Source organism: Muntiacus reevesi, chromosome 12 (genome assembly GCF_963930625.1).
Source record: "Muntiacus reevesi chromosome 12, mMunRee1.1, whole genome shotgun sequence".
In the NCBI taxonomy this organism is placed as follows: domain Eukaryota; kingdom Metazoa; phylum Chordata; class Mammalia; order Artiodactyla; family Cervidae; genus Muntiacus; species Muntiacus reevesi.
The window spans coordinates 47,382,904-47,410,460 of record NC_089260.1 but is presented as its reverse complement, the minus strand read 5'-3'; the positions used below and the strand labels follow the sequence as shown (position 1 = coordinate 47,410,460).

The following is a 27,557-nucleotide window of genomic DNA, read 5'->3' as shown; positions in this document are numbered from 1 at the left end:
GAAATATATTTGGTATTCAGTGTAGTTGTTTTCAGGTTTATTATGCACTATTCTGATTCTGATTCATAAAAATATTCCATTAAATCCAATCACTCATATAATTACTTTGCTTAATCTGCAGCATACTTTAATTAATGTTGCACAGAATTCTGATTTAATCAATTAGATTTGATCTAGTATAACTTAGCTGTAAATACTTTTTATGATGCAGCAACCCCAAATGATTATTGGGAGCTAAGGTAATATATGACCCTACCTAAAATGAACAAGTTTCCTATGTTAGGAAAAATAAATCATCATTTTAACTATAATTTTAGTGTTTAAAAAAAGTAAACTATAAAGAGTGGGTTGTTCTATTTCCATTAATAGTCTATTAAAAACAATCTCATTGGGAGTGTTAGGACTTAAAAAATATGCTTATTTGCATTCCCCAGCAACCTTGAGAACAAAATATTAAGCTCAAGCAAGATTCACCCCCCTCCTTTTAAAAAAACTTTTTTGGCAATGCCACCCAGGTTTTAGACCCGGGTTTGAACCTGGGCCACAACACTGAAAGTGTGGACTCCTAACCACTAGGCCACCAGGGAACTCCCAAGATTCATCACTTTTGGGGTCCGTAAACAGACTCATTAACATCAGTATCTCAGGATGTTTGTTCACTGTCCTGGGTTGAGTTTTCTCTTCCCCCCAGAAAAGATACTTTGAAGTTCTAACTCCCCTAGTACCTCGGGCTGTGACCTTGTTTGGAAATGGGGTCATTGCAGATAGAGCTAGTTGAGATCATACTGAAGTACAGTGGGTCCTCAATGGCTGGTGGTCTTATAAGAGGACTGCCATATGATGACAGAGACACACAGGGAGAAGGCCATGTGAGAGAAGCTGAGTTTGAGGATAAGTACCTCAGGTGAGGAACTCTAAAGATTCTAGCAACCCACCAGAAACAAGGAAGAGGTCAGGGAGGATTCTCCTTCAGGTTTCAGAGGGAGCATGGCCCTGTTGACACCTTGATTTTGGACTTTTAGCCACTTAGAACCCTGACACAACAGATTTCTGTGTTTTTTAAGCCACCCAATCTGTGGTGTTTTGTTTTAGTATTTCTTGGGAACAAAAACACTCACTAAAACTGAGTTGAGAGTTACAACCCAACATAACCAGGATTTGTTAAATTATTAACAAAAGTGGAGGATGGGGGATGTATCTTGCTAAATTATTAAAATTCAGGTGCTAAACTATTTAAAATTTTTTTAATTTGAAGTTAACCATTTGTATTTCTAAGCAAGTATAGACATAAGTATAACACTTTTTGTTTCCAGCACACCCTCCTCACACACACAGCACCTAGCAAAATGCTTTGAACGTAAATTATCCAACAGCATGGAATTTTGAAGCTCAGTTTAAAAAGATTAAAATTGAAAATAGCCTATAAATATTAAAATACCCGCTTATAGAACTTGAGCTGTAAAGTATACTTAGTGCTCCTGAAATGTGAGAATATGCATTGAAAAGAATTTACATGAGGTTCATCAAGGCAAAATTTCATCTTGAATCTATTTGTGGATAACAAACTATATGCTCAGCTAGTTTGTGGATTATTCAGATTCTATATTTTCTGTCACCCTTGCTATGACTTTGAAAAAATTACTTTTAGCACCTATGCTATATGAAGGGCAGGGATAAATGATAAAAATTTAAGTTCTAGGTATTAACTTGCTAACAGATCTTATATCAGAGGGTATAGAAAAAGTAGAATTAAAAAAAAATTATTTATTTGGCTGTGTTGGGTCTTAGTTGCCACATGAGGGATTTAATTCCCTGACGAGGGATCAAACTTGTGACCTCTGCTTTGGTAGTGTGGAGTCTTAGCTACTGGACTACCAGGGAAGTCCCTAGAAATTTAAAATACAAGGAAAGATGAATTTGGGGGATTATTTGTAAATTCTTTTTTTCTCCCTGAATATTCAAGAATTGACTGTGTTTAGTTGTCGTAGGGGTGATAATGTTTGGAAAGGTATCAGTAGACAAAGAATCTGGATCTGGACATAGGCAAAGGATCTAGACCCAGGCAGCCAGCAGAACAGGGGCCACACAGCAGATTCCCAGCCCAAAGCATAAGTTTCCTCAGGGGTCCATGAAGGCCGCCAGAGGCCTCCAGTTGATGGTGTGCATCTTTGCCAGATCCTTTGAGAAGCAGCCCCTTTGCATTCTTGGGTCTTTATAAGCCTTAGGATCTCCTGGTTGTGTCTGGACACTGTGTGTGTGAAAGCGTTATTCTCTCAGTCGTGTCCAACTCTGCAATCCCATGGACTGTAGCCCGTCAGGCTCCTATGTCTGTGGAATTCTCCAGGCAAGAATACTGGAATGTGTTGCCATTCCTTTCTCCAGGGGATCTTCCCAACCCACGGATCAAACCCAGGTCTTCTGCATTGCAGACAGATTCTTTGCACTTTGACTTTTGCCTATTCTCTGGGTAGAAGTAAATAGTATAAAACAACCCCCAAACCTACATGATTTCTGAACATTTACTGGCAGAAGGAATGAGTTGAAGTTTAAATTCCCAGGTGTAATCATCTTTAGCAGGACTGAGCCCCAAACCTGCCTGAGATTCATTTCTACAATATAACTGGGACTATAAGATAAAAAAGATAAATCAGTTTTGTAAAACATAGATAAAACTACTATTTCTTGGTTTTCTACTATAGTCTAGGTTCTATGCCAGGCATTCAACAGATAATCTTATTTAATATTAAATTTAATTTTCATTATTTTTATTGAAATAATGTCTAGTTTACAAACATCCAAAGACAGGATGGTGAGTAGTTTGAGAATTTGTTTTTAAAAAATACTCTTCCTAACTATCACAGCATTGTTAATTGGTTATACTCCAATATAAAATAAAAAAATTTTAAAAATCTTCCTTTTAAAAAGGATATGCTTCATGATATTTTTCATAATTAAAAAAAGTCAAATAATATGATAAGTGAAAAGTGAAAGTGTTAGTCGTTCAGTCGTGTCTGACTCTTCATGACCCTCTGGACTGTAGCCTGCCAGGGTCCTCTATCCATGGGATTTCCCAGGCAAGAATACTGGAGTGGGCAGCCATTCCTTTCTCCAGGAGTTCTTCCCAAGTCAGGGTTCAAACTGTGTCTCCTGCATTGCAGGCAGATTCTTTACTGTCTGAACCACCAGGGAAGCCCTACTATAACAAGACTTATATCAAAAATAGCAATCTCCTGCTCCATCCTCCTTATTTCCAGTTTCCTGTTATTAGTCCAATAATTGTTAATCATTAAAATTGCCTTCTAGTACTTACTTTATTATTTCTAAATAATATATGAATACTGATTTTTTGTTTGGTTTTAGCTCTTGTCTATTGACCTATTACAGCAGACAAGGATTTAACTCTCTACCCCCTCCTCTCACAGACATTCACTTCTTTCTATCCTTCTCATATATTTATATCACTTTTTGGTTAAATCGGTCTTTAGAGCTGACATTTTAACTATATAAATATTATTTACAGCTAAGTGACAGAGTAGGCTATGATTATATTTCTTCTCAATTGCTGCTTGTTTTTGGTTAGCTTGGTTTCTGTGCCTTTGTTACTAACTCATCCCTGAATTTTTGGATATAAGTGAAAATTGCCTCTGAGCATGTTTAAGTGTTCTGTTTCATATATATCTTGGAAAACTTCCTCTGAAGTCTTTAGTTTTCCTTCTCTTATGCCAAGTTAATCATTCTCTAAGCCTGGCACAGGCTGTTACTGGAAAGTTTCCCTTCACCATTATCTTGATTTTTTTTTTTTTAAATGGAGAAGCAAATCATAATTTTATTTATTTTTAAGCTGAGGTATAATTAATTTACAATGTTACGTTAGTTCCAAATGTACATCAAAGTGATTCAGTTATATGCATATGTATTTTTCAGATTCTTTTGTGGTATATAATTTTGTTTATTTATTTTTGGCTGTGCTGGGTCTTTGCTGCTGTGCATGGGCTTTCTCTAGTTGTGGAGAGTGGGGGCTGTTCTTCCTTGGGGTATGTCGGCTTCTTTTGTTGTGGAGCAGGGGTTCTAGGTGTGTGGGCTTCAGTAGTTGTGGCCCTGGGGCTCTAGAGTGCAGGCTCAATAGTTGTGGAGCACGGGCTTAGCTGCTCCATGGTAGGATCTTCCTGGACCAGGGATTGAACTACTGTCCTTTGCATTGGCAGGTGGATTCTTACCCACCGTGCCACCAGTAAAGTCCCTTTTTCAGATTCTTTATCTTGAGATTTGCTTATTCTTTTTTATTTTTTTAAAACCAAATATAAATATTTATTAAGCAACCAAGCCCAAGGCATGGACGTTCAAATCACACAACTGTAGAGATCTTTTTTTCATTCTTTTCTCCTATGTTGAATTTCCTATTTTCTAGGATTTTACATTTTTATCTTCGTTTAGACCCTTACTTTGGTAGAGCATAGGACTTCAGTTATATGAAAATGTCTATACTCTACCCTCACATTTCAGTGATTTTTTTACCAGGTATAGATTTTTTTTTTCCTGCTCAGCATGTGGGGTCTTAGTTCTCCAACCAGGGATTGAATCTGCAACCCCCTGCAGTGGAAGCACAGTCTTAACCTTTGGACCGCCAAGGAAGGCATGTTATAGATTTTGAGCATAGATTTTTTTCTTTGAAAGTCTAAAGACATTTTTCTATCATCCAGCATCTGTGGTGCTGTTGAGAAGTTTCACAGCACTCTGGTCCTTATTTCTTTGTGATCACTTCTTTTTCTTTCTGGAACTTTTAAGGCTCGTCTCTATCTTGGTGTTCATGATGTGTTTTGGTCAGCTAAATCCTCTGATAGGATTTGCTTCTATCACATACTTGGAACTATAACCAGTCTGGGATTAATCAGAATTGAACTCTTGGCTAGAGGCCTATCAGACCATCTAGGTAGTCTGAATGGGTTGCAGACCTGGGTGAGGGCTATACTCAGTGGCAATCTGTCCCTTCTCTACTTTTGGCAAAATCTGAAATAGTTAATTTGCCTTGGGGTCCATTGGCGGTAGTATGGGCATTTATTTACACTGAAGGATTAGCACTTTGGAATTCCAGAATTTTGGTCAGAGGAGAATCTGTTATTAGATTTCCCACCTTGGACTCATGCTGGGCTTTGTTTTCTGTGACCATTCTCTGAAATGCTGTGGGAATCAGTCTGTACTCGGCTGACCTGAAAGATGCTCTCAGTGGACCCCTTACCTTTCTAGGGCTGTTTTCACTCAATGCCTGCCCTGAGGTTTCTTTACTTCTTGATCTGACGTTTTAAAGATGATTTGAAAAAAATTACATATTGTCCAGAAGTTTGAGTTATTTCCAGCAGTACAGATACTTATCCTATCATATTCTTAGAAATGGGAACCTATATTACCTTTTTTAAAAAATACAAAAAAAATTTTGTTACAGTTGCTTTCCAATGTTGTGTTACTTTCTGCTGTACTGCAAAAGTGAATCAGCCACACATGTACATATATTAATACCTCCTCTTTTTTGGATTTCCTTCCTATTTAGGTCAACACAGAGCACTGCATAGAGTTCCCTGTGCTATACAGTCATCAATGCTATTAGTTACCTATTTTATACACAGTAGGGTATATATGCCAATCCCAATTACCCAATCCATCCCACCCCACTCCCCTCTTGATATCCCCCTTTTAAACCACAATTTCCTCATTTGACAAGTGGGATGACAGTAGTGTCTGAAAGTGAAAAGTGTTAGTCACTCAGCCTATCTGACTCTTTGTGACCCCACAGACTGCAGCCCGCTGGGCTCCTCTTCCATGAAATTCTCCAGGCAAAAATACTGGAATGGGTAGCCATTCTCTTCTCCAGGGGATCTTCCTGAACTAGGGATCAAACCCAGGTCTTCTGCATTGCAGGAGCTGGGATGGCAGATCCTGAGCCACCAGGGAAGCCCAATAGTATTTGAGGAATTGGTGAGATTGCTAATAAGTGTAAAGCTCTTAACACTGTGTGGCTCCTTAATTAATGTTTACTCTATTTTTTTAAAGTGGCATTCTTGAAGTCTGAACATAACTGCCCTTCCTTGCTGCATTTTTATAGGTGTTTGGTGCACTAAGGCCAGGGGGTGGTATGAAAAATCTGAGGTCTTATTAGGTTGTATATTTATGATATTAAGAAATATATTTTTTTCCATTCCCAAAATTTTCATTTTACATGAGAACCAAATGATAAAACATGATTAGTAGCCTAGATCTTAATTGGGAACATGAGATTTATTGAAGTAGAATCCCCAATTTGTACATTTCTTGAGACAAAAAATTAGAAAATATCCCCTCCCCACTTAAACAAATAAGACTCTAAATGGATAGAAAATGGATGTCTTCTCTTACAACAAAGTAGGCTATATATGTTTATTTTTAACCTTTTTTTTTTTATTGCCACAGAGAATGGGATTGCATGAGAAGGATTTTAAAGTCCACAGCTAGGTTCCCTCTCAGCAGTTGCCCTTCTCTGTAACAATATACATCCACTTCCAAATGAATCTTGCACAGAATCGGCTCTTTCTGGTGGTTGACCTGCCCCTTGGGGGTGTCTCAGGGGCACTTCTTTAGTAGGTGCATTGTGATATTCTTCACAGCCAGCATGGTCTCTGTACAGGTGGGTCTGATGAGTGTCTCTGGGAGTAAAAAGCCAAAATGTCCAGTGTCACGTAGTTCAAAAGCAAATGTGTAGGGTATTCCATTTTTGTAGGCCCAATCCATTGAGCTACCAGAACTCACATCTAAAAGTTAAAAAAAAGAAAAAAAGGTCAGCTTCACTAGAGTATGTAATTTTCAAAATGTATATATAATACTTGCTTACTAAGCTATCCTAAATCTTTCCAATTAAATACCCTTTCAACAAGAGCAATTTAACCAGAGTTCCTTAACATCAAGCTCATGGAACTTATAAATCATACCTGCTATCATCATAAATCATCCTAGCCACTTTCAGTCTGGTTCTTGCCTCTGACATTTATGAAAACTTTGCTCTTGGATGATCTAGTCTATGTAGTAATGCTTTTCCAGTACAATGACCTCAATTTCTCAACCTCAACTTCAATATTATTTCTCTCCACCCTTGCTTCATTCACCAAGAAACATACCCATATTGTGGGTTTTTATCTTCTCTTCCAAGGTCTCAAATATTGAGATTTTGATCTCAGAAAACCTCATTTCTTCTATATCCCCTATGTTTTTCACTCCTGATGAACTTGTTCTTTGCCTTCACTTATTACAGTTTCTAAGACTGCCCACAGGCTTCTTAGAATTTCTTAGAATTTCATTGAACTCTCTAGCTGACTATGAATTACACCACTAAATTTCTCATTAGACCCTTCTTTTCTAGCCCCTTTCTGCTTTTGATTTGCTAATTCTCAATCCTGAAGTCCAGTTTCTCTGTTTTTTATCTCAACAGGGAGGTGGAGAAAATCTGTTGTAAATTCATTCTTTCTGAAGTCTTTCTCCATTACCAATAGTATTATAGGTGTCTTTTTCTAGACCTTCACTTACAGACCCTTCGTCCTTCTCTTCTGGTCCTACCCCTTGCTCTATCACTGTCTCCACTCTCAACATCCTCTCAACAGTTTCTCCTCTGCTTCCATCCCACTGTTCACTTTTCTCCTAGCTCAGGAAGAAATGCTGCTCGTCTTTTACATGTGACATTGTCTGATACCAATTTTTGTTGCCTTCTCTGGTAGCGAGAGGGTCCCTTCTCCAGGATCTTGTTTTGTTAATAGACCACCCCTTCTCTTGTATCCTTATTGACCAAAATGTCCCAGCCCTGCTTCCCTGGAGCACTTCCTTCTCCAGATCCCTATTATATGCTATCTTCTTTTTCTTCTTTCTTTTGCTTTAGCTCTCAAAAAATAATCTATATATGTTGCTTCTACATCCGCAACCACTTGGCAATCTGGTTCTTGCCTCTACCAGACTATGAAGCCTTTGTTCTTGAAGGTCACCTATGACACTGGGCCTAATCTCCTTTTTTGATTTTTCCTTGCTCAGATCGCACTTTTAGCCTCTCAGCAGCATTTAACCTAGCTGATAATCCATTCTGGCAACTCTCTCCTGGCTTCTGTGACCTTGCACACTCCAGCTTTCCAGCACACAATTGAAAGCCCACACTGTGGGCTTGGACTGTATCCAATCGCAGCACCTTTTGGGATTCTCTGTGCCTCAGTCTTCCTTTTGAAAAAGGGATCATAGTACCTACTGCATAGAGTTGTTGTGAAAATTGAAGCAATCAGGATGCATTTGGTGTTACTGTTTAGTACCTTTAACCCCAAAGTGCCTAGTATGCAGTTTTTAGCATAACATGCTTTTAATAGTTAACTCATAAATGAATAAATTTTCATAGAAGAATCTTTATATACTTTTTCCTGAAGTGTATATGATCCAGCCTAACATAACACCACTTTGTTATTTAAAATTTTTCCCTCTCAAGTGATACCACTCTTTGATGCCATTGTTGCTAGGACAAGTTAGAGACAGAATTACAGGACGATGACAATCAAATGACTCTGCTGTTTCCCAGGACCCCTTTGCTTCCAGTTGGGGCCAGAAGGTAGGCTGTGGCTGCTTTGTCCCTCTGGGTTAGAGTCACTGGAACTGCAAATAGTAGCTATAGTAGCCAGAGACAATATTTGCCAACCCTTACATCATGGCGATATGACAGCCTCATTTCTATGGTAACAGGTTGCTCTCAGTAAATATGATACTATGACTGTGCCTTAATACCAAGCTGAAAGGTGAACTGTGAGTAAGGCTTTTTAAAAATTAATGTTTTTAGATTTTTAATATATATTCTATTGGCATTAACTGGTAATGTGATTTTTAAAAATACTATATTTCCCCTTTCAAAGTGGCTCTTTTAAAAGACAGTTATAGAAAGGGCAGCATTAGACCAATGATAATTAACTTAAAAAAAATTCTGATACTTAAGATATCACCATTACCAGGATAAACTTATAAACAATTTTAATTAACAAGCCAAGTGTTTCTTCTGAAGACTGAAGAAAGTGATTGGTTAGGAATATATAATGGATGAATTAAAGAAATTGAGAAATTTGCTAGCTCATTGAAAAGTATAATTGAATGTCAATATCTATACATACACATATAATGTACATTATATGATCCACTATATGATCATGGTGAACTTCTAGAATGACACTAGATATTCAGGAATATATGCTTTCTCACTATAATTTCTAAGTCATATAGTCAATAAAGTTTAATTTTAAATTTATTTTTGGCTGCACTGGATCTTCATTGCTGTGCATGGGCTTTCTCTAGTTGTGGAGAGGGGGGTCTTCTCTTGTGGTGTGTGGACTTCTCATTGTGGTGGCATCTTTTGTTGTGGCTCCCAGGCTGTAGGTGCTTAGGCTTCAGTAGTTGTGACATATGGCCTAATTGCCCCAAGGCATTTGGGATCTTCCTGGACCAGGGATTAAACCTGTGTCCCTTGCATCGGCAGGCAGATTTTTAACCACTGGGTCTCCAGAGAAGTCTGTTAATGAATTGCAGAGTTTGAAAGACTATGGGAAATGACCTAGTCCCATTCCTCATGCATCAGTTGTGCAAACTGAAGTCCAGGATTATCGTCTTTGTCAGGATTCCATCTAACTAGTGGCAGAATTAAGGCTAGAATCCATGTCTTCTGGTTCTATATATGTCCAAGTTATGTCCATACATTGGAAAGAACTTGTTACTCTTTATTTCACATGAAATAGATATTTTAATTACCGTTCAAGAAGAAATTCAGTTGACAGTGTTATGTAAGGAACAGAATGTCATAACAAGAATGGTGAAGGAAAGGGATAAAAAGGAAGCTCTTTCAGAGCTGAAACATTACTTCATTTTCTTCTCAAGGCCCATTACCATTTCACAGGAGTTACAACTGCTTAAGGAGCCCATTTGGGTACTTTGTACTGTCATAAGATCTCAGTTCAACTCTGTAGTCTTTATTACCTGCCTAGGATTCATTTGAATTGGGACAGTGATTTCTGTCAAGCAGCATAAAACTAATCAGACATAAACTTCCATCTTCCTTGGCTAATTTGGTAGTCAAAAATTTCATTTTGGGGAGTGGGGAACATATTTTCTGTGTTTTCTTTTTTTTAAAAGGGAAGTCATTACACAGGATATTGGTTCAAGAGATGATTCCAACACAGCATCCAAAGGAAACTTACACAATGTGCTGGAGGCAGGCCCGTATCGGTACTGTACCCCATGAACCGACCGAAGTGCATTCACAGCCTTATAAGCTGCAGATTCCTGTTAATTTAAATGGAGAAGTTCGATCACATATATCATTGCATTGAAACCTTTAGAAACTCTGACATGTTGTTTGAGCATCATCAGTACTCAATATAGAGAACACTGCAGGCACTGATGAATAGCTGTATTTAATGGTAATATTGTTATTCTTTGTTGCATATTGCACTTTGCAATATGTTTTAGAGCATGCTATTTCCCTTGATTAATTTCTACAGTGAGCCAGTGATCAGTAATATTTCCATATATAGACAAGGAAAGGAAGGCTCATCAAGGTTCAGTGGTCAGACTGGGGTTACACTGCACAAGATGGCTGGGTTGAAATAAAGACATCTTCTGAGACTGATTTAGTGTTCTGCCCTCTTCACTTTGAACTAGTTCAGAGACACCATTTCTATAAATTGCAAAATGCTTGACAGGGCAGAGCTCATGTCAGTCTTACTCATAGCTACATATACACCATTTAGCAACATGGCTGTGTATAACAGATGCTTAATCACTATTTTTAAGATAAATTTAAAAAAATAGATTATTTTAATTTTAATTAAATTTCTTTTTGGCCACACAGCATGAGAGATCTTAGTTCTCTGACCAGGGATGGAACCTGCGCCCCCTGCAGGGAAAGCATAGAGTCTTTGCCACTGGACCATGAAGGAAGTCCCCTTAATCACTATTTCTTGCATGCATGTTGAATAAGCATAGATCTGCAAGAGTATCAAGATAATCTTATCAATCCTTAAGTACATACTTCAGTGGCTAGGTTCAAGGTAGTTAAAACCCATTTGAATCAGTTCCCAAACCCTTTAATTCAATAGAAGTGACTCCTCTTGCTCTGTGCGTTTATCCTCCATGGGAATGGAAACACTTTCAGAATGCTTCCTGACTTCTAAGGTTACACATTCCTCTGGCAGAGCTCTGCCAGGTGTGGCTAAGATGTACAAATTCTAAGGTGGAACTTCCTACCTATGCCAAAAAGCAGGAAAAATAAATGCCATCCAAATACTTAAAGGTGAATATCCTAAGATGAACTCAAATGATAAAGACTACCCTGTGAAAACATTTTCAAATGGTGTGAAAGGACTAGTTTCAACAAGGAGCTGAAACATATTGAGTGACCAGTGAGGGGAAAAGAAGTATGCTGAAACTGGTATATGACTCTCCCATTTCCACTTTCCTGTGAATAATTTAATCCAGCATGTTGAAGCACTCTGGGCAACGCGGTGTTGTATGTTGGACCCGGCTTCAGCCTGCTGTTCTCACTTACCTCTGGGATGCAGAGAGCAGCATTTGCAGCAAATGCTACACGGGGTGGCTATTTAGGGACCAGGCAGTAGGACCTGACAAACATTTATTATTGATCTCCCTGATGATGACATTCTCCTTGCAGGAGCCAACAGAATAGGAATGTAAACACCATAATGAGGTATCTTTATGGAGAATGTGCTAAGACTTTTAACATCTTCTCCAATGGCCTCAGCAGTATTTCATGGCAAGGGCAGATATTTCTACATTTAGAAGATTACTGCACTCTGATATGAGGAGACCTTTGTTCCTTATTATTTCAGATGACTAAACCCAAGGGGGAAGAAAAAATCTATTGAGAAAAAAAAAGATAACCACTCTACCTGTTTTCACAAAACATAGTTTTAGCCTTTTGTGATCACTGGACTTCTGCAACGGGGGTGTATGTTGATAAGAGGTCTAGGCATGTTCCTTTCACAAAGAGTAGAAACTTCATTAAATTTTCTAAGAATTATTTTCCAGGGTGGCATCTATTTAGATGAGTTTAAGTGATTCTTCCTTTCTCCATTGCTTTCCCCCCCCCAGTTGTTCAGAAGGACCCAGGCCTCCTTTATTGGATCTCAGCTAAGTAAGGAGTATATTTTTTCTTTAAATATTTTTATATTTAAAGCAAGTTCGAGGACTTCTCTGGCAATCTGGTGGTTAAGACTCCATGCTCCCAGTGCAGAGGGTGCAGGTTCCACCCCCGGTTAAGGAACTAAGGTCCCATGTGCCACATGCTGTGGCATAGCATGGCCAAAAATAATAATAATCATTTTTTAAAAGTTAAAAAACAACTTCATGACCTAAATACGTTAGCAGAACCACAGACTCCTACATATTGATGGAATGCTTTTGAACAAGTTGAACAGAATTTAATGGTTTCTGGTTAACATTCACAGACTATCTAGTTTCTGAGAACTATAATCTTGGTTTTAGCGATTTAGCTTATCTGCAACCCACTGACAGGATTTCTTAATAGGGTTATTACTGACAGTTTGGACTGAATTGCTCTTTGCTGTGGAAGGCTGTGCTGTGTAATGTAGGATATTTCATAGCATCCTTGGCCTCTACCCATTAGATGCCAGTAACATCTTCCACCCCTGTGGTGGCAGTCAAAAAAATGTTCCTAACATTGTCCAGTGTCCCTTGGGAGGAAAGTTCATCACTGGCTGTGAACCACTGATCCAATTTTCATACCATATCCTCTAATCCAAGACAAAAAGAAAGTAATTTAACTGCTGGTGGGAAAATAAATTCAAAATGTGTACACCATCCTCATGTGATAGTTTTAATACATTGTTTATTCTATATAATCAGTTGTGAGGATACAAACAGACGCTGTGCCCAGTTTAGAAACTGATGAACAACTGCCTATAGAAACATTGCAGAACAAGGTGCTAGGCTGCCAGGTCACTAACACTGAAAATGAAAAGCATCTTTGACCCACCGAGGAGCTGAAGAATAGCTCCATCTAGCATCACTCCCGCCTTTACAGTATTTCTCAAGAGAGAGAATTTGCTCAGAATTCTTGCACAAAATGCTAAGAACAGAGTTCCTCTTTTGGATAGGAAACAAGCCTTCCCCAGACCACCTTCTAACCACCTCATGTTCCTCATTCCTTCTAGGTTCTGGACATCTAGATCAGGAATTCCTGCAACCCCAAGCAACTGATGCAGGATTTGGAGATTGAGGTATAGGAAGAAAGGGGATGCTTTTATTTAAAAAAAAAAAAAAAAAACTTTTAAGTGTAACATACCTACAGAAGTGTATACAAATAAAGTTTATAGCTCGATGAAGGATCACAAGTTGCACACACTAATCCAGTAACCAGCATCCAGACAAAGAACAGAACATCAACTGCAACCCAAAGCCTGCCTACGCCCCCTCCTAATCCCTTCGCCCTCTCTATTCCTTACTTGTAACACTATTAGCATGGCCTGGCTTTGCACTTCACAGGCCTCTAGATGCTATAGGCTCTGAGCCAGACTCACTTTACAAGGAATTAATTCCTGTAGTGGATAGCTTGTTGGGCTTCTGAGATGAGGAGGGGAAGGAACTCTGCTCTTTCACTTTCAAGTAATCTCATGCTTGAAAAGCTGTTCACTCTAAGCACCAACTTGTCAGATACATGCCCAGAGACTTAGTAGCATTAAGCAAATAGCGCTTATAAATTAAAACTTGCTTTTAATTAATGAGAGTCAGACCATAATTTATGAACAATTATTTACTCAATAAAGTTAATTACACCCCTGCATATGTGACCGAAGCTGTAATACAAATCAAATTCATCCTGACATTTTCCAAATAACATGTGGTAAGAAAGTAAATAGTTTGGAAATGATAGCATTTGAGAAACAGTGTAGCACAGTGGTTAAAAGCAACAACATTGGAGCTAGATTTGGAGTGAATCCTGGGTATGACAGTGAGTAGAGGTGTGTTCTTATTTTAATTATTTAGTATGTTTAGGTTTCAGTTTCCTCATCTGTAAAATGAGGATAATAATAGTTACTGTATATGATTGAGAAAGATAAATGATATTTTATTTATTATTTATTATTTATTTATATATTTATATATATATGTCATTTATCTTTCTCAATCATATACAGTAACTACTATATATGTATACTATATACTATATATATAAATTATATATATGCTATACATATATATACTATTATATATATTATATATACTATTATAACATATATAACTATATATATGCTATATATACTATTATTATGTATATAACTATATACATACACACACACACACACACACACACACACACACACACACACACACACACACACAATGCTTGTTGCATCATTACATAGGACCATCTTAGCATTAGAAAAGCATGAAGCCTGACACACATATCCAGCTTCAAGTACTTACCACACAGCTAAAATTGGGGATTGTTGCATACTTGTAAGAATATGGATACAGCAACATCTGAGCATATGCATGAAAAGATAGGTAAGCCGTGATGTGCTTCCTGTGTCTCCGGAGGAGGTTAGCTACAGCTTTCACTTCCGGCTCAGATTCTGGGAAAGGTCCACAGTACGTATCATCACAAGGGTGCATGGAAGCTCCTTCATCTGCAAGTTAAAAAGGAAAATGGGGTATAGGCACCGGCAGGCAAGAAGCAAGAAACGCAATTGGCATTGTTAAACTGATTTTTCTGTTGTTTCTGTAAACACACGATATTATTAAGGTATTCATATAACTTGTCATTTACTGAAATTAATACTGAAGAATCCAAGGTGGCTCAGGCCTCTATGTAAAATGGCCGGGCAGCCTGAATAGGAACTGGGTGCTGCTTGTTTAGCTAAACCTGCATAAACCACCCTAGAGGGAGGGCTCCAACAGTTGGAGAACTAATTCTGTATGATCCCCCCAGAGCCGGTAAGGCCTCTTGTTTATGTACTCCATGACACTTGCACTTTCCCACCATAGCACCCCACCCACTTGTCATAAGTGTCAGTAGTTTACTCATTTAACGTGCAGTCAATATTTACACTGACCTGGGTGCCTGGGATACACTGGAAAACAACACAGGAAGAAATCCCTGTTATAACAGAACCCGCATTCAATTCTTTGTTAGACTCTAATGCTCTGTGAAGGCAGGGACTGCGTCTTTCTTTTTGGGCACCTGACAACTAGAACAATAATATGGCAAGTGTTCAACAAACAGTTGTTGAATAAGTAAATGTCAGATCAAAAGAAAAGGCTAGACATCTGTACAGATGTCTGGTAAGATCCAAATATTGATATATTAAGAACAGGGAGGCAAGACAGAAATAATTCCATAGAACATGCCAATATCTGTTATATTTTTAGATCAGCTATAGTCAAACTGGTTTTATAAAACCCAAGAGAACTCTCCAGTTATCTTCAGGGTCAGTTCAGTTAAGAAATCCTCAAAAGTAAATTTTAATATTTTTGAAATTAATAAATTATGCAAGTCCATGAAGGAGAGGGAGGAAAATAAGATTTACTGTAATAATCACAGAGGATTAAGGTTCCAAGAAATTTTGGAAATAATGGCATTTTCCATAGTGATTTACCATTCTGAGTCCTTGCTCTCTCTCCTATACCTAGAACACTGTAACTCCATAAACAAATGAAAAATGTTTGGTAGGTCTATGACATAGTCTAGCACTACTGAAAATGAAAAAACTAAGACCAGGCTAATTCTTGAGGACATTACGTCTCATTTATGCCGAAGGAGAGTCAGAATAGGGAACTTAAAGAAATTGTGGTTTTCCTCCTTTGAGTCTAATTTTGGACTTAAACCCTCAACAGCAACTGGGATATGGATGGAACTCAGAACTTAATGTAAAAATTATAGCTAATTCTCCAAAAGGAACAGAAAAAACTAGACCTTTGAGCAACACTGATGTAAAGGAAAGATCACAAACTGAGCAATTACTTCCAGAGGGAGCAGAAGTAATGAGCTAGAGAAACAAGAGCTCACAACAACCCTAATAAATATTCTCAAGGGCGTATGGGAGGGCACGGGAAACGTTAAACAGGGGCAAGAAGTTATAAAAAAGAACCAATAAGATATAATGGAAAAAACTTAATTCATGGGTTGCATGAATACAATCAATGTGTGAATTGATGAGATGGAGTGGATTTTGAAACATTCCCAGAGGCATTGAGAAAGGACAAAGAATTGTAAAAATGGAAAAAAAAAATTAAGGACATGAAAAATAGAATAATCACCAACATTTGATTAGTAGGGCTTCTAAATGAAAAAAAATCAAGTTAAATATTTGAAGAATTGCTAATTGAATTTTTGCCACGGTTAAAGGTTAAATGGGTTTATTGTGTACCAACATGAAAGAGAAAAGGGAAAATATCAACATGATACAGTAAAGTGAAATTTAGGAACAAGGAATCAATTCCAGAGAGAAAGCAGCAGACCATCTATAGAGGGATGAAATTTGATTCACATCTGACATTTTAAATAGCAGTACTTGTTCAGTCACTAAGTTGTGTTCCAATTCTTTTCAATCCCATGGACTGCAGCATGCCAGGCTTCCCTGTCCTTCACTCTCTCCCAGAGTTTGCTCAAACTCATGTCCACTGAGTCAGTGATGCCATCCAACAATCTCATCCTCTGTTGTCCCCTATTCCTCCTGCCCTCAGTCTTTCCTAGCATCAGGGTCTTTTCCAATGAGTCGGCTGTTCACATCAGGTGGCCAAATTATTGGAACTTCAGCATCAGGCCTTCCAGTAAATATTCAGGGTTGGTTTCCTTTAGGATTGATTGGTTTTATCTCCTTGCAGTCTAAGGGACTCTCAAGAGTCTTCACCACCACCAGAATTCAAAACCATCAGTTCTTCAGTGCTCAGCTCACCTGACATTTTAAACAGCAACACTAGAATAATATTTGCAAAGTATTTTTGAAACAGGAAATTTGAGTCTAGACTTATAGATGAATTCATTGAAATGTGAGAGTGAAATAAAGATGTCATAGTTATTGGCATATTTTCATTGGTTATTTTTTCATTTTCAATGTGTACTTTTTTCACTTACAGCTTTTAAATTTCATGTATTACACAATTTTAAAGTTTTAAAAAGATTTTAGTTGTCATCAATTTTGTCAGATTGCTTACTAAGATTGTTATTGTTGATACTTTTTTTTCAGGAAGCGCTTTATTTATTTTTAATATAAATTTATTTTAATTGGAGGCTAATTACTTTACAATATTGTAGTGGTTTTGCAATACATTGACATGAATCCGCCATGGGTGTACATGTGTTCCCCATCCTGAACCCCCTCCCACCTTCCTCCCCATCCCATACCTCTGGGTTATCCCAGTGCACCAGCCCTGAGCACCCTCTATCATGCATTGAACCTGGACTGGTGATTCATTTCACACATGACAATATACATGTTTCAATGCCATTCTCCCATGATACAAGCAATGGTGAAGAGCACCATCTCTTCTTAGTCTCTGCCAACAATACCCTGAAAGTGCATTATCTTTTGCTTTTTGCCCATTTGATGGCAAAATTTAATTTGCCTTCCTTACTACAAGTATGTTTGAACATTGATTTACAGGTTGACATTGGATTGGACATGCCTCTGAATTGGTTAATCTTGTCTTTAGCTCATATTATTGTTGGGCTGTTTATCTTTTTTTGATTGGTTGGTTTAGTTACTAAGTTGTCTCCAACTCTTGCAATCCCAAGGACTGTAGCCCCCCCAGGTTCCCCTGTCCATGGGATTTCCCAGGCAAGAATATTGGAGTGGGTGGCCATTCCCTTCTCCACAGGATCTTCCCAACCCAGGGAGCAAACCTGTGTCTCCTGCATTGGCAATGGGGGAATGAGCCACAAGGGAAGCCATACTCATGTATAAAAGAGCTTTGTATAGCGGTTTGTCATCTGCATTGCATTTTATCCTCATATTTATATATTTTCAATTGTTTATGATAGCTTTTTATAATTTTAGACATCTTAAATTTTATATAATTACTGTGTCTTTTTCAATGGCTTTTGGGTTTCCTGTCTTGGTTAAGAATTTTTTCCTATTCTGAGGGATTATAGCTTGTTTATAGGTTTTCTTCTAAGAATGTTGTCACTTAAAAAAATTATTTAATTTTGGCTGTGCTGGGTCTTTGGTGCTGTGTAGGCTTTTCTCTAGTTGCAGTGAGCAGGGGCTGCTCTCTAGTTGCAATGCGCAGGTTTCTCATTGCTGTGGCTTCTCGTTGCAGAGCACGGGCTCTAGGGTGTGTGGGCAGTCGTTACGGCATGTGTGCTCAATAGTTGCAGCTCCTGGCTCTAGAGCACAGGCTCAATAGTTGTGGTTCATGGGCTTAGTTGCTCAACAGCATGTGGGATTTTTCTGTGTCAGGGATCAAGCCTATGTCTCCTGCATTGGCAGATGAATTCTTTGCCACTGGGCTACCAGGGAAACCTCAAGAATGTTATCATTTTATTTTTTTCCATCTAACATAGGATGGGAAGAACAGCAGTGTTTGGAATATAGAATAATTCTACAGATGACTATATCTGGCTATAAATTCAGTAGCATGTATGTTGTACTGTAGTTATTTATTTTTATAGACTCTTCCACTTCTTTAGATGGTGAACTCCTCTAGGACAGAAGTCATGCCTTATTATTCCCAGTACTTAGCAAAGTGGACACCTTTGCTCCGCTCTAATTGTTGTTGAATGAATAAGCTGAGGTGACCCTGCTCAGGGGAGGTGCTTATATCTTGGACTATTTCACTGAATCTAGGTTTTTGCTTAGACAACACCAGTTCATCTCCATGGAAGGCTGAGGACTCACCAGGGCAACATCACTACCACCACTACCAACAAACTACCTTCAAAAAGCCTGTTGGTCTATGAGAACATTTGGTTACCTAAGCATTTCTTGAATAATTTCAAATCTGAAATTCTGAGCTTTCCCAATATTATACCTTAATAAATGTTTAGCAAGGAAATGGGATACTTCAAACTTCTCTATGGTGATGAGCCCCAATTGTTTATGCATGTAGATGCAAATCCTCCCTTGCCCCTAACACAAGCTATCCTGAGTGATAGCTTCATGAGTGAGATTTTAACAGGTCATAGCCAAAAAGTGCCATTAAGTTTCCTCTTCAGTTCAGTTTAGTTCAGTCACTCAGTCGTGTCTGACTCTCCGCGACCCCATGAACCGCAGCACGCCAGGCCTCCCTGTCCATCACCAACTCCCAGAGTCCACCCAAACCCATGTCCATCGAGTCGATGATGCCATTCATCCATCTCATCCTCTGTCGTCCCCTTCTCCTCCTGCCCTCTAAGTTTCCTCATAGACTGCATAAAAGCTGTGACAGTGTGCTGATGACGTTTCTTTCAGAGGATGGATGGAGAGAGATTCGTAACTGGAGGGGAGTGTTTACAACAGGAAGGCTTTTTTTTCCCCTCTAGCCACAGACTTTATTATTTGAATATTTGCGACTGTTATTCTATACACAAATGTTAATTTCTTATAAAACTCTGTATTCTGTATTGCTTCGTCACTTCACTCTCCTTTTTATGCCACATTTCCATCAAGAACTATTTCCTCAAGGAATGTGCAGAGAGAGCAGAGGGGTGTGGAGGATGGACAGGGCCAGAAATGGTATAGGCTGTCCAGCAAAGTGGGAAAAGTGTCCGTGGCTTAAGAAGGACCAGGTGATCCTTCAGGAGACCAGAAGACTTACCTGCCTTCTCACAGAGCTTGAAATATTCTCCTCTCTTGTCTTCTGATACACTCTCCTCCTTTTCCTCATCTCTACTATTTTATTTTTTCATTTATTATTATTTTTATTGGAGTATAATTGCTTTACAATGTTGTGTTAGTTTCTGCTATAGGACAGCATGCATTAGCTATACGTATACATATGTCCCCTCTCTGTTGAACCTCCCTCCCCTTCTCCCCGACATTCTCCTCTTATATTTTTCTTCCAACAACTATATTATTTCCTTCTCAGCCCTCTTTATGGGTTTATCTTCCTCTTTTAGTCCCTTAAGAGAAGAGTACTCAGTTGTTCTGCCCTTAGTCCATTTTCTTCAATAATCTCTCTTCAATGACTATGACTTCTTCAGCTACTGTTTATGTATTGATAGTTTCATTCATTCAGTACTATGCACCTCAAACTAGGATGGGTCAATGAACAAAATAAAGTTTTCTGCCATATAGACTTTACATTTTAATGGTGGCAGTGACAGTGATGGGGAGATGAACAACACAGTGGATAAGTAATTGTACTGTGTAGTAGAAGAGTGCTGTGGAACAGAGAAAAGGCAGAGGAGTAAAAGAAAGATCAGGAATTCTGGGGAAGTGAGTTGCGATGACAAAGATGGCATTGAGAGGTATTAGTAGCTGAATTGGAGCATACCTGAAGAACACAGGGAGTCAGCCAATGCACCTGGGGAAGAGTGTTTTGAGCAGAGGTAACAGCCAATGTGATGGCTCCACAGCAGGCCTGCTGTGCCTGGCCAGTGTGGATGGAGCCAAGTGTTGAGGGTGGGGTAGAAATTGATGAGATCAGACAATCAACAGGGGCCCAGGTCATGTGAAGTTTTTTTTAAATTTGATTTTTATATTGGAGTATAGTTGCTTGACAACATTGTGTTAGTTGCTGCTGCTCAGCAAAGTGAATCAGCTGTACGTACAGATGTATCCCCTCTCCCTTGGATTTCCTTCCTGTTTAGGTCACCACAGAGTGCTGAGTAGAGTTCCCTGTGCTTTACGGCAGGTTCTCATTAGTTATCTGTTTTATACACAGTAGCGTATAAATGTCGACCCCAATCTCCCAGCCATACCTCCTCTTTGGTACCCATATGCTAGAGTCTGTGTCTCTGTTTCTGCTTTGTAAGTAAGTCAGAAGGAGAAAAACAGATATTGTATATTAATACGTATGTGTGGAATCTAGAAAAATGGTATATGTGTGTGTTTGTCTTAGTCGCTCATTTGTGTTCGACTCTTACCCCCAAAACATAGAGTGAGAAAAATGACCAGGAAACAAGTGAGTTAGGAAGAGAGTTTTATATTATGGAGGTCAAGTGAAGCTAAATGTTTTGAAAAATAAAGCATGATTCACTTGGTCAAAGCAGCTTAGAAACCAAGTTGAGATCAAGATGTGACCATTGGATTTAGCAATGTGGGATTTGATTAGAGTATAATACTATGTGTAGTGAGTTTATATAGTATAATATCATGTGTAAGGACTAGGAGAGGATGAGAATCTGCTAAAAAGGAACAAAGACACGGGGCAGTAGCTGGTGGAAGAAAGGGAGACAGAGGATTTTTTCAGATGAGAGGAATAATGGCATGCTTTCATGCTGACGGGGGAAAGCCCAGTAGAGAACCAAACAAACACACCACTCAACCAGCCAAACAGACAAAACAATAGAGGTGGGAAAATTCCTGAAGCAATATTCTTGAGTAGGAAAGATCTAGTTCAAATCAATGACTTGAGTCTCTATCTCGAGCTTTCTGCACATCTCCACCGACTTGTCTCAGAGGCACCGGAAGCTCAAGCTGTCCTTAGATGAAATCATCTCTGTCTTTCCTACCCACCAAAGTGACCTCTTGCAATATTTCTTAACCTATATTTCCTTCATTCATCGAGTGGCCCAAGTCAGAAACTTAGATGGAGAGACTCTGAAAGTTGCCCTCTCCCTAATCCCTCCATCCTATTGGAGAGCAAATTCAGTTGATCCCATCTGTTCTGTCTCTATGTGACTCCTACCAGCAAAGTTCAGACCCTCAGCTTTATTCCCTTACATTACCACAATAGTTCATCGCCTTCAGTCTGGCTTGCCTTGAATTCAGCCTTCTCAACAACGTCACTGTAATCTTCTAAAAATGTAAAACTGATCTTATTGCTCTGCTGCTTAAAAACCCTTCAGTGGCTGCCTTCTAGATAAAGTTCTAAAGTCTTTGCGTGGGTGCTAAGTCACTTCAGTAGTGTCTGACTCTATGCACCCCCATGGACCATAGCCTGCCAGGCTCCTCTGTCCATAGGATTCTCCAGGCAAGAATACTAGAGTGGGTTACTATGCCCTCCTCCAGGGGATCTTCCCAACCCAGGGATGGAACCTGCATCTCTTATGTCTTCTGCATTGGCAGATGGGTTCTTTACTACTAGCACCACCTGGGAGGTCTTTACTATGACTTAAAGGCCATAGAGGTAGTGTGGTCAAAATGTCTGAAAATAGTAGTGGCAGGTATTACAGTTCATCTCATTTGGGTGTTTTTCTGTCTTAAAAAAAAAAAAAGGGACTTGCCTGGGAGCCCTGTGGTTAAGACTCAGCACTTCCACTGCTGGGGGCATGGATTCAATTCCTGGATGGGGAACTAAAATCCCATATGCTGAGAGGCATGGCCAAAAATAAAAAACCAAAACCCAATTGGTGATTTTTGTCCTGTTGCTATACAGAGAGCACTGTGATTGGTATTTAACCATTTGCCAGATAATGTCATGGACCTTCTGTAGTTCTATAATAGGTTCAAGGTTACATAGTTTCCCCCTTTTTTGGAATTCAGAATGTCAGAGGGTTATGCTTTCTCTCTCTGACCAGATGCCTATGTGATAAGGCCCTTCATGATCTATTTTGTTGATTTGCTTGAAATTTTAGGTTCTATCAGTCTGTCTTAAACATTCTACTTATACTTTTAATATACTACACTCTTTCTACACTCTTCCCTACACTATTGGTTATTTTCCTGATATTCCACACACCTTTGTCTTTATGACTTTGCACATGCTGTTCCCTTGTCTGATGCATCTCTTTTCTTCCCAGTCTGATTTTACCTGTTCTTCGGATACCACTTCTCAGCATCTCCTCCAGTGGCCCCCAGGCTGGGTTAGGTGCCTGTACTTTGTATGACCATAACACCCTTTATTTGCATTTGTCATAAAACTTAGTGTCTATGTTAAAATGTATGCAAACCCATTTCCCTACTCGATTAGGCAAAGCACAGTGCTTGACCAATATTGGGTGCAAAATAAATTCAAAAGCATTTTATTTCATAATTATCATGTATGAGCTAAATGGTATAATATGGAGGAGGATTATGCCTCAATTTAATGCTGTTTGCCTGAGAAACACATTAGACACTGGAATATTTTATAGCACTTTATGGTTTAATTTTATTGATTGGCAACCTGCCAAGGTTATTTACCATAGATTACGTATTGATTCAGCAGCAAAATGGGATATCACATTGAGAATGCTTTCTGCCAGTGTATCTCTCTAATTTTTGCCTTACTCATTTGTCTTTAAAAGCAAAATCAGAATCCTGAATAGTGGGGCCTCTAAGATGGAAATAAATTAATTCAGGTGCAAAGAAAACCACTAAAACAATCTAATCTTATTTATAGCCTTTTGGGGCACTACCCAGGCTTTACTAAAATGTGAAAAAACAGCTCACAAATATTATTGAACAGAGTCCCTGGCGGATTTTAAGTAACAATTTGAAGAGTCCTGTCCAAACCTAGCCTCAATTACACAGATTCTGATCAGAAATAGCTGCCATACTCCAGAAGATCAAGATAGTAGAAACCTAAAGCACCAGGACACATTTCAAAGAAACAACACCATGAAAGAATTCCATAGCCAGGAAACAATGATAAGACAGACTTCTGGGGGAGAGGAACAAAAATCATCAAAGTCATCACTCTAGGTTTTAGGAGCATGAGAATGTACAGGTTATTAATTTTCTCTCAGTTTATGGGAGCCAATATATTGTTTCTGAAGCTGAAACAACAGTCTCTTTCCCATCTTTACAGGCAGAACAACTGCAGAATATATAACAGGATCTCTGCAGTGCAGAGTGGGGAGATGGTAGTCTCCTCAAAAAAGCAGCAGACATCTCTGTTTTGAACGCTTCAGCAGTTTAACTTTCACACCATAGATCACCTCTTTCGTTTCTGAGTATGGAGATGCAAAACTCTACAAGGACCTCGTAAATCTAGGCAAAGGATGGTGCATGCACATATAAGGAAATGAGAGGACAAGACAACATAGGATATAACACAGTCATAAAGCGCGCAGTGCAGGCTGAGTGCATAGGAGCACAAAAGGAGGACAGGGAGACCAGGGAAGACCTGGTGAGGCCGTGACAGCAAAGAAACTCGATGGGACCCAAGATGGATGAAACTTGAAAAGGTGCTACTTTACTTAAAAAAAAATAAAAGGCAAAAAATAAATTCTGCTGTTTCTATGAACCTTAGTCCTTCTGGATGGTAAAATGAGGTCAAAGGTAGACTTTAGAGAAGAAATGGAGAAGGAAGTGGTACTAGAAGCAGCAATGGGCTGAAAATCACAAGACCGGGCTTGGTCAGAGCTGTCCTAATGAGCTCAGGGAACAGGCGTGCTACGGCTCTGGCTTCACTGGTCCTGGGTGGATTAGGGACCGAATTAGTGATTCTTAGGTGCTGCTGTGATGTAACTGAAAGTGGGGTCTGCCTGCTTACTGCTCAAAAGCCAATGAAGAGGCCAGGTTGGTGGAAAGTTTGTTGTATTTTGGATGCCAGCAAACTTTCCACTTTGGGGGAAAGTGGAAGCTTTCCACTTTCGGGGAGTGAGGGAGAAGCCAGACTCCCGTCCAAAGGCTGACTCCCCTCACCCCCAACCAGTGGGCAACAGTTTTTATAGACAGACGGAAGAGGCTAGGTTACATGCAGAAACAGCACAGTCAGCTCGGACAGTCATCTGTAAATTGGTCATCAGTGGTCTGACCAGCGTCATGATGACTGTTTTAAGTACAGTTAATCTTCAGATCCAGGGCTGGTTTGTTTCCATTTCTTTGAGGCCGGTTCTCAGAATTATAGCAGCTAATGTCATGGTTACAGTATGGTCTTCAACTACTGCAATAGTTACCTTGTGGGGGTTTCAGTATCTATAAGACAGCTCACAGGATATAGCTCAGAATATTATCAGTAGCTCTTGAGAAGGAGCTAAAGGTCCTTAACTATGCTTAGCAACTCTTGTTCAGTCAGAGTTGTGTCCAACTCTTTGCGACCCCATGGACTGCAGCACACCAGGCCTCCCTGTCCTCCACTATCTCCCAGGGTTTGCTCAAGTTCATGTCCATTAAGTCAGTGAAGCTATCTTTAGCTTCAGTTCAGTTCAGTCGCTCAGTTGTGTCCGACTCTTTGCGACCCCATGAATCGCAGCACGCCAGGCCTCCCTGTCCATCACCAACTCCCGGAGCTTAGTGACTAAATTATTATTATTTAGTTTGGTTACCTGTTTTCCTTTGTTTCTGCATTTTCTCACTTCTGTGATTCAACTTATTCTTTGGTTAGTTTTTTTTTTTTTCACAGACCAAAGGCAGCCTGAGGACACGAGAGGTGGGGGAAGGGGGGCAAGGACCAGAGGATCCTTCTCTGTTTCTGTGATGGTGTGTTGCTATCAGTCCTGGGGTTTGTCTGACAACAGCTGGTTTCACATTACAAAATTGTTTAGCTAAAAGAATTGGTTTATTTATCCTGATAAATAACTCAATTTGTTCTAACAGAAGCTTGTAATGGGGGAGAGAAAAGGTCAATTAGAACACATGTGTTGGAATGAACCAAAAGGAGTGTGCCCCCCTTTTCAGCTTGGCATGTAGCAGTAGAAAAAATAAACTGAGAACTATTGGATGAGAAAGATTGCTGTGACTCTTCACAGCATTGATAGTTTAGGGCAGGGGACCCCAACCTCTGGGATCTAATGACAGATGATCTGAGGTGGAGCTGATGTAATGAAAATAGAAATGAAGTGCATAATAAATGTAATGTGCTTGAATTATCCCCAAACTAGCCCCATGCCCCGAGTCCATGAAAAAATTGTCTTCCGTGAAACTGGTCCCTGGTGCCAAAAAGGTTGGGGACTGCTGGTTGCGGATTCCAGACCAGATGAAAAAAATTCAGTATAATTACATGCATATTTTTCCTTACCATCCTTAGGTTCTGTTCTAAGGATATGAGGATAAAACTTACTAACACAAGTAATGTAAATTGATTTCTCTTTGCAAGCACATTGTTTAATTCTCAGATTAGAAATACTTTTCTTCAATAAACACTTCCCTCCTTGTCTAAGGTCCTCCAACCCCTTTCCAAATCTGCTTCTCTTCTTGTATTACAAATTTTCATTTGTGGCACCTGACTGCCCAAACCAGAAATAATTTATTGCATCCAGCAGTGTGCAAAGAGCTGTTGGTGCCATCTCAGTTTCCCACCAATACACCCAACCCAACTACTATGGTTTTAATCAAATTTTCCAGAATTATTGGAACCCTGACTCCAGGTTCTTCATCTGCATCCTCAGAAGTCCCAAGTTAATCTTATTAAAATTCAAATCTTACCACATAGATTCCTTGCTTAAAATTCACCATAGTCTTTAGGAGAACGGGGCTTTTTGAGAAATTTTTCCTCTATGCCCCTTGTGGTAGGCTGAATAATGGCCCTCAACGATTGCCAGGTCCTAACACAAGGAATCTGTCAATGTTTCCCTAAATGGAAAAGGGCCTCTACAGATGTGATACACTGAGGAGTCTGACACGGGGCGGGGGTTGTGGGGGGGTGGTTATCCTGGATTATCTGGGTAGGTCCTAATGTAATCACAAGTATCCTCTAAGAGTGAAATTTAATTAAAGACAGAAGGGCATGTGACAGGAGCAGAGGAAACCTGAGTCAGAGAAGATGCTATCGTGCTGGATTTGAAGGGGATGGAAGAGGTCACAAGGAATGCAAGTGGCCACTGGAAGCTGGAAAAAGCAAGGAAATGAGTTTTCCTCTACAGTCTCCTGCACAAATGGGGGCTTGGCACACCTTTAGCCTGGTGAAATCTGGCCTCCAGAACTGTAAGAAAATAAATTTGTTTTGTTTTAGCTACTCGGTTTGTGGCAATTTGTTAGAGCAGCAATAGGACACTAATATATTCTTATAATCATCCTTTATTTATCCCTAAACAGCATTTATCATAGTTTAATTTTATTCTCACTTAACTGTCAGTCTTTTTTTATACTCCATTTATTTTTATTATAAAATATTGGCCATATTCCCTGTATTGCACAGTATATCCTTGTAGCTTATTTCATACATAATAGTTTGTACCTCTTAGTCCTCTATCCCTATATTGTCCCTCCCCGCTTCCCTTTTCCCACTGGTAACCCTAGTTAGTTCTTTACATTTTCTTTATCCATTCATCTCTTGTTGGACACCTGGGCTGCCTTCATATCTCAGCAATTAAAAATAACATTGCTGGGAATATTGGGGTGCATGTATTGTTTCAAATTAGGGTTTATGTTTTTTTTTAGATATATACCCAGAGGTGGAATTGCTGGGTTCTATGTTAGTTCTACCTTTAGTTTTCTGAGAAACCTTCATACTGTTTTCCATGGAGGCAGCACCGATTTACATTCCCACCAACTATGTATAATGCTTCCTTTTTCTCCACATCCTCCTCAACATTTAGT

At 39.2% G+C, this 27,557-nt stretch overlaps 1 protein-coding gene across 1 annotated transcript in view; it reads right to left on the bottom strand.

The window, feature by feature from the left end:
- Positions 1-6,591: 6,591 nt before the first annotated feature.
- The window catches only part of CPA6 (carboxypeptidase A6), a 273,139-nt gene continuing 252,173 nt past the window's right edge, over positions 6,592-27,557 (bottom strand). The window contains exons 11-13 of the mRNA XM_065902593.1: positions 14,497-14,699; positions 10,230-10,314; positions 6,592-6,779 (exon numbers count right to left, since the gene is read on the bottom strand). Of these exons, the coding sequence (XP_065758665.1) occupies positions 6,592-6,779; positions 10,230-10,314; positions 14,497-14,699 (476 nt within the window). The remainder of the gene's footprint in view (positions 6,780-10,229; positions 10,315-14,496; positions 14,700-27,557) is intronic.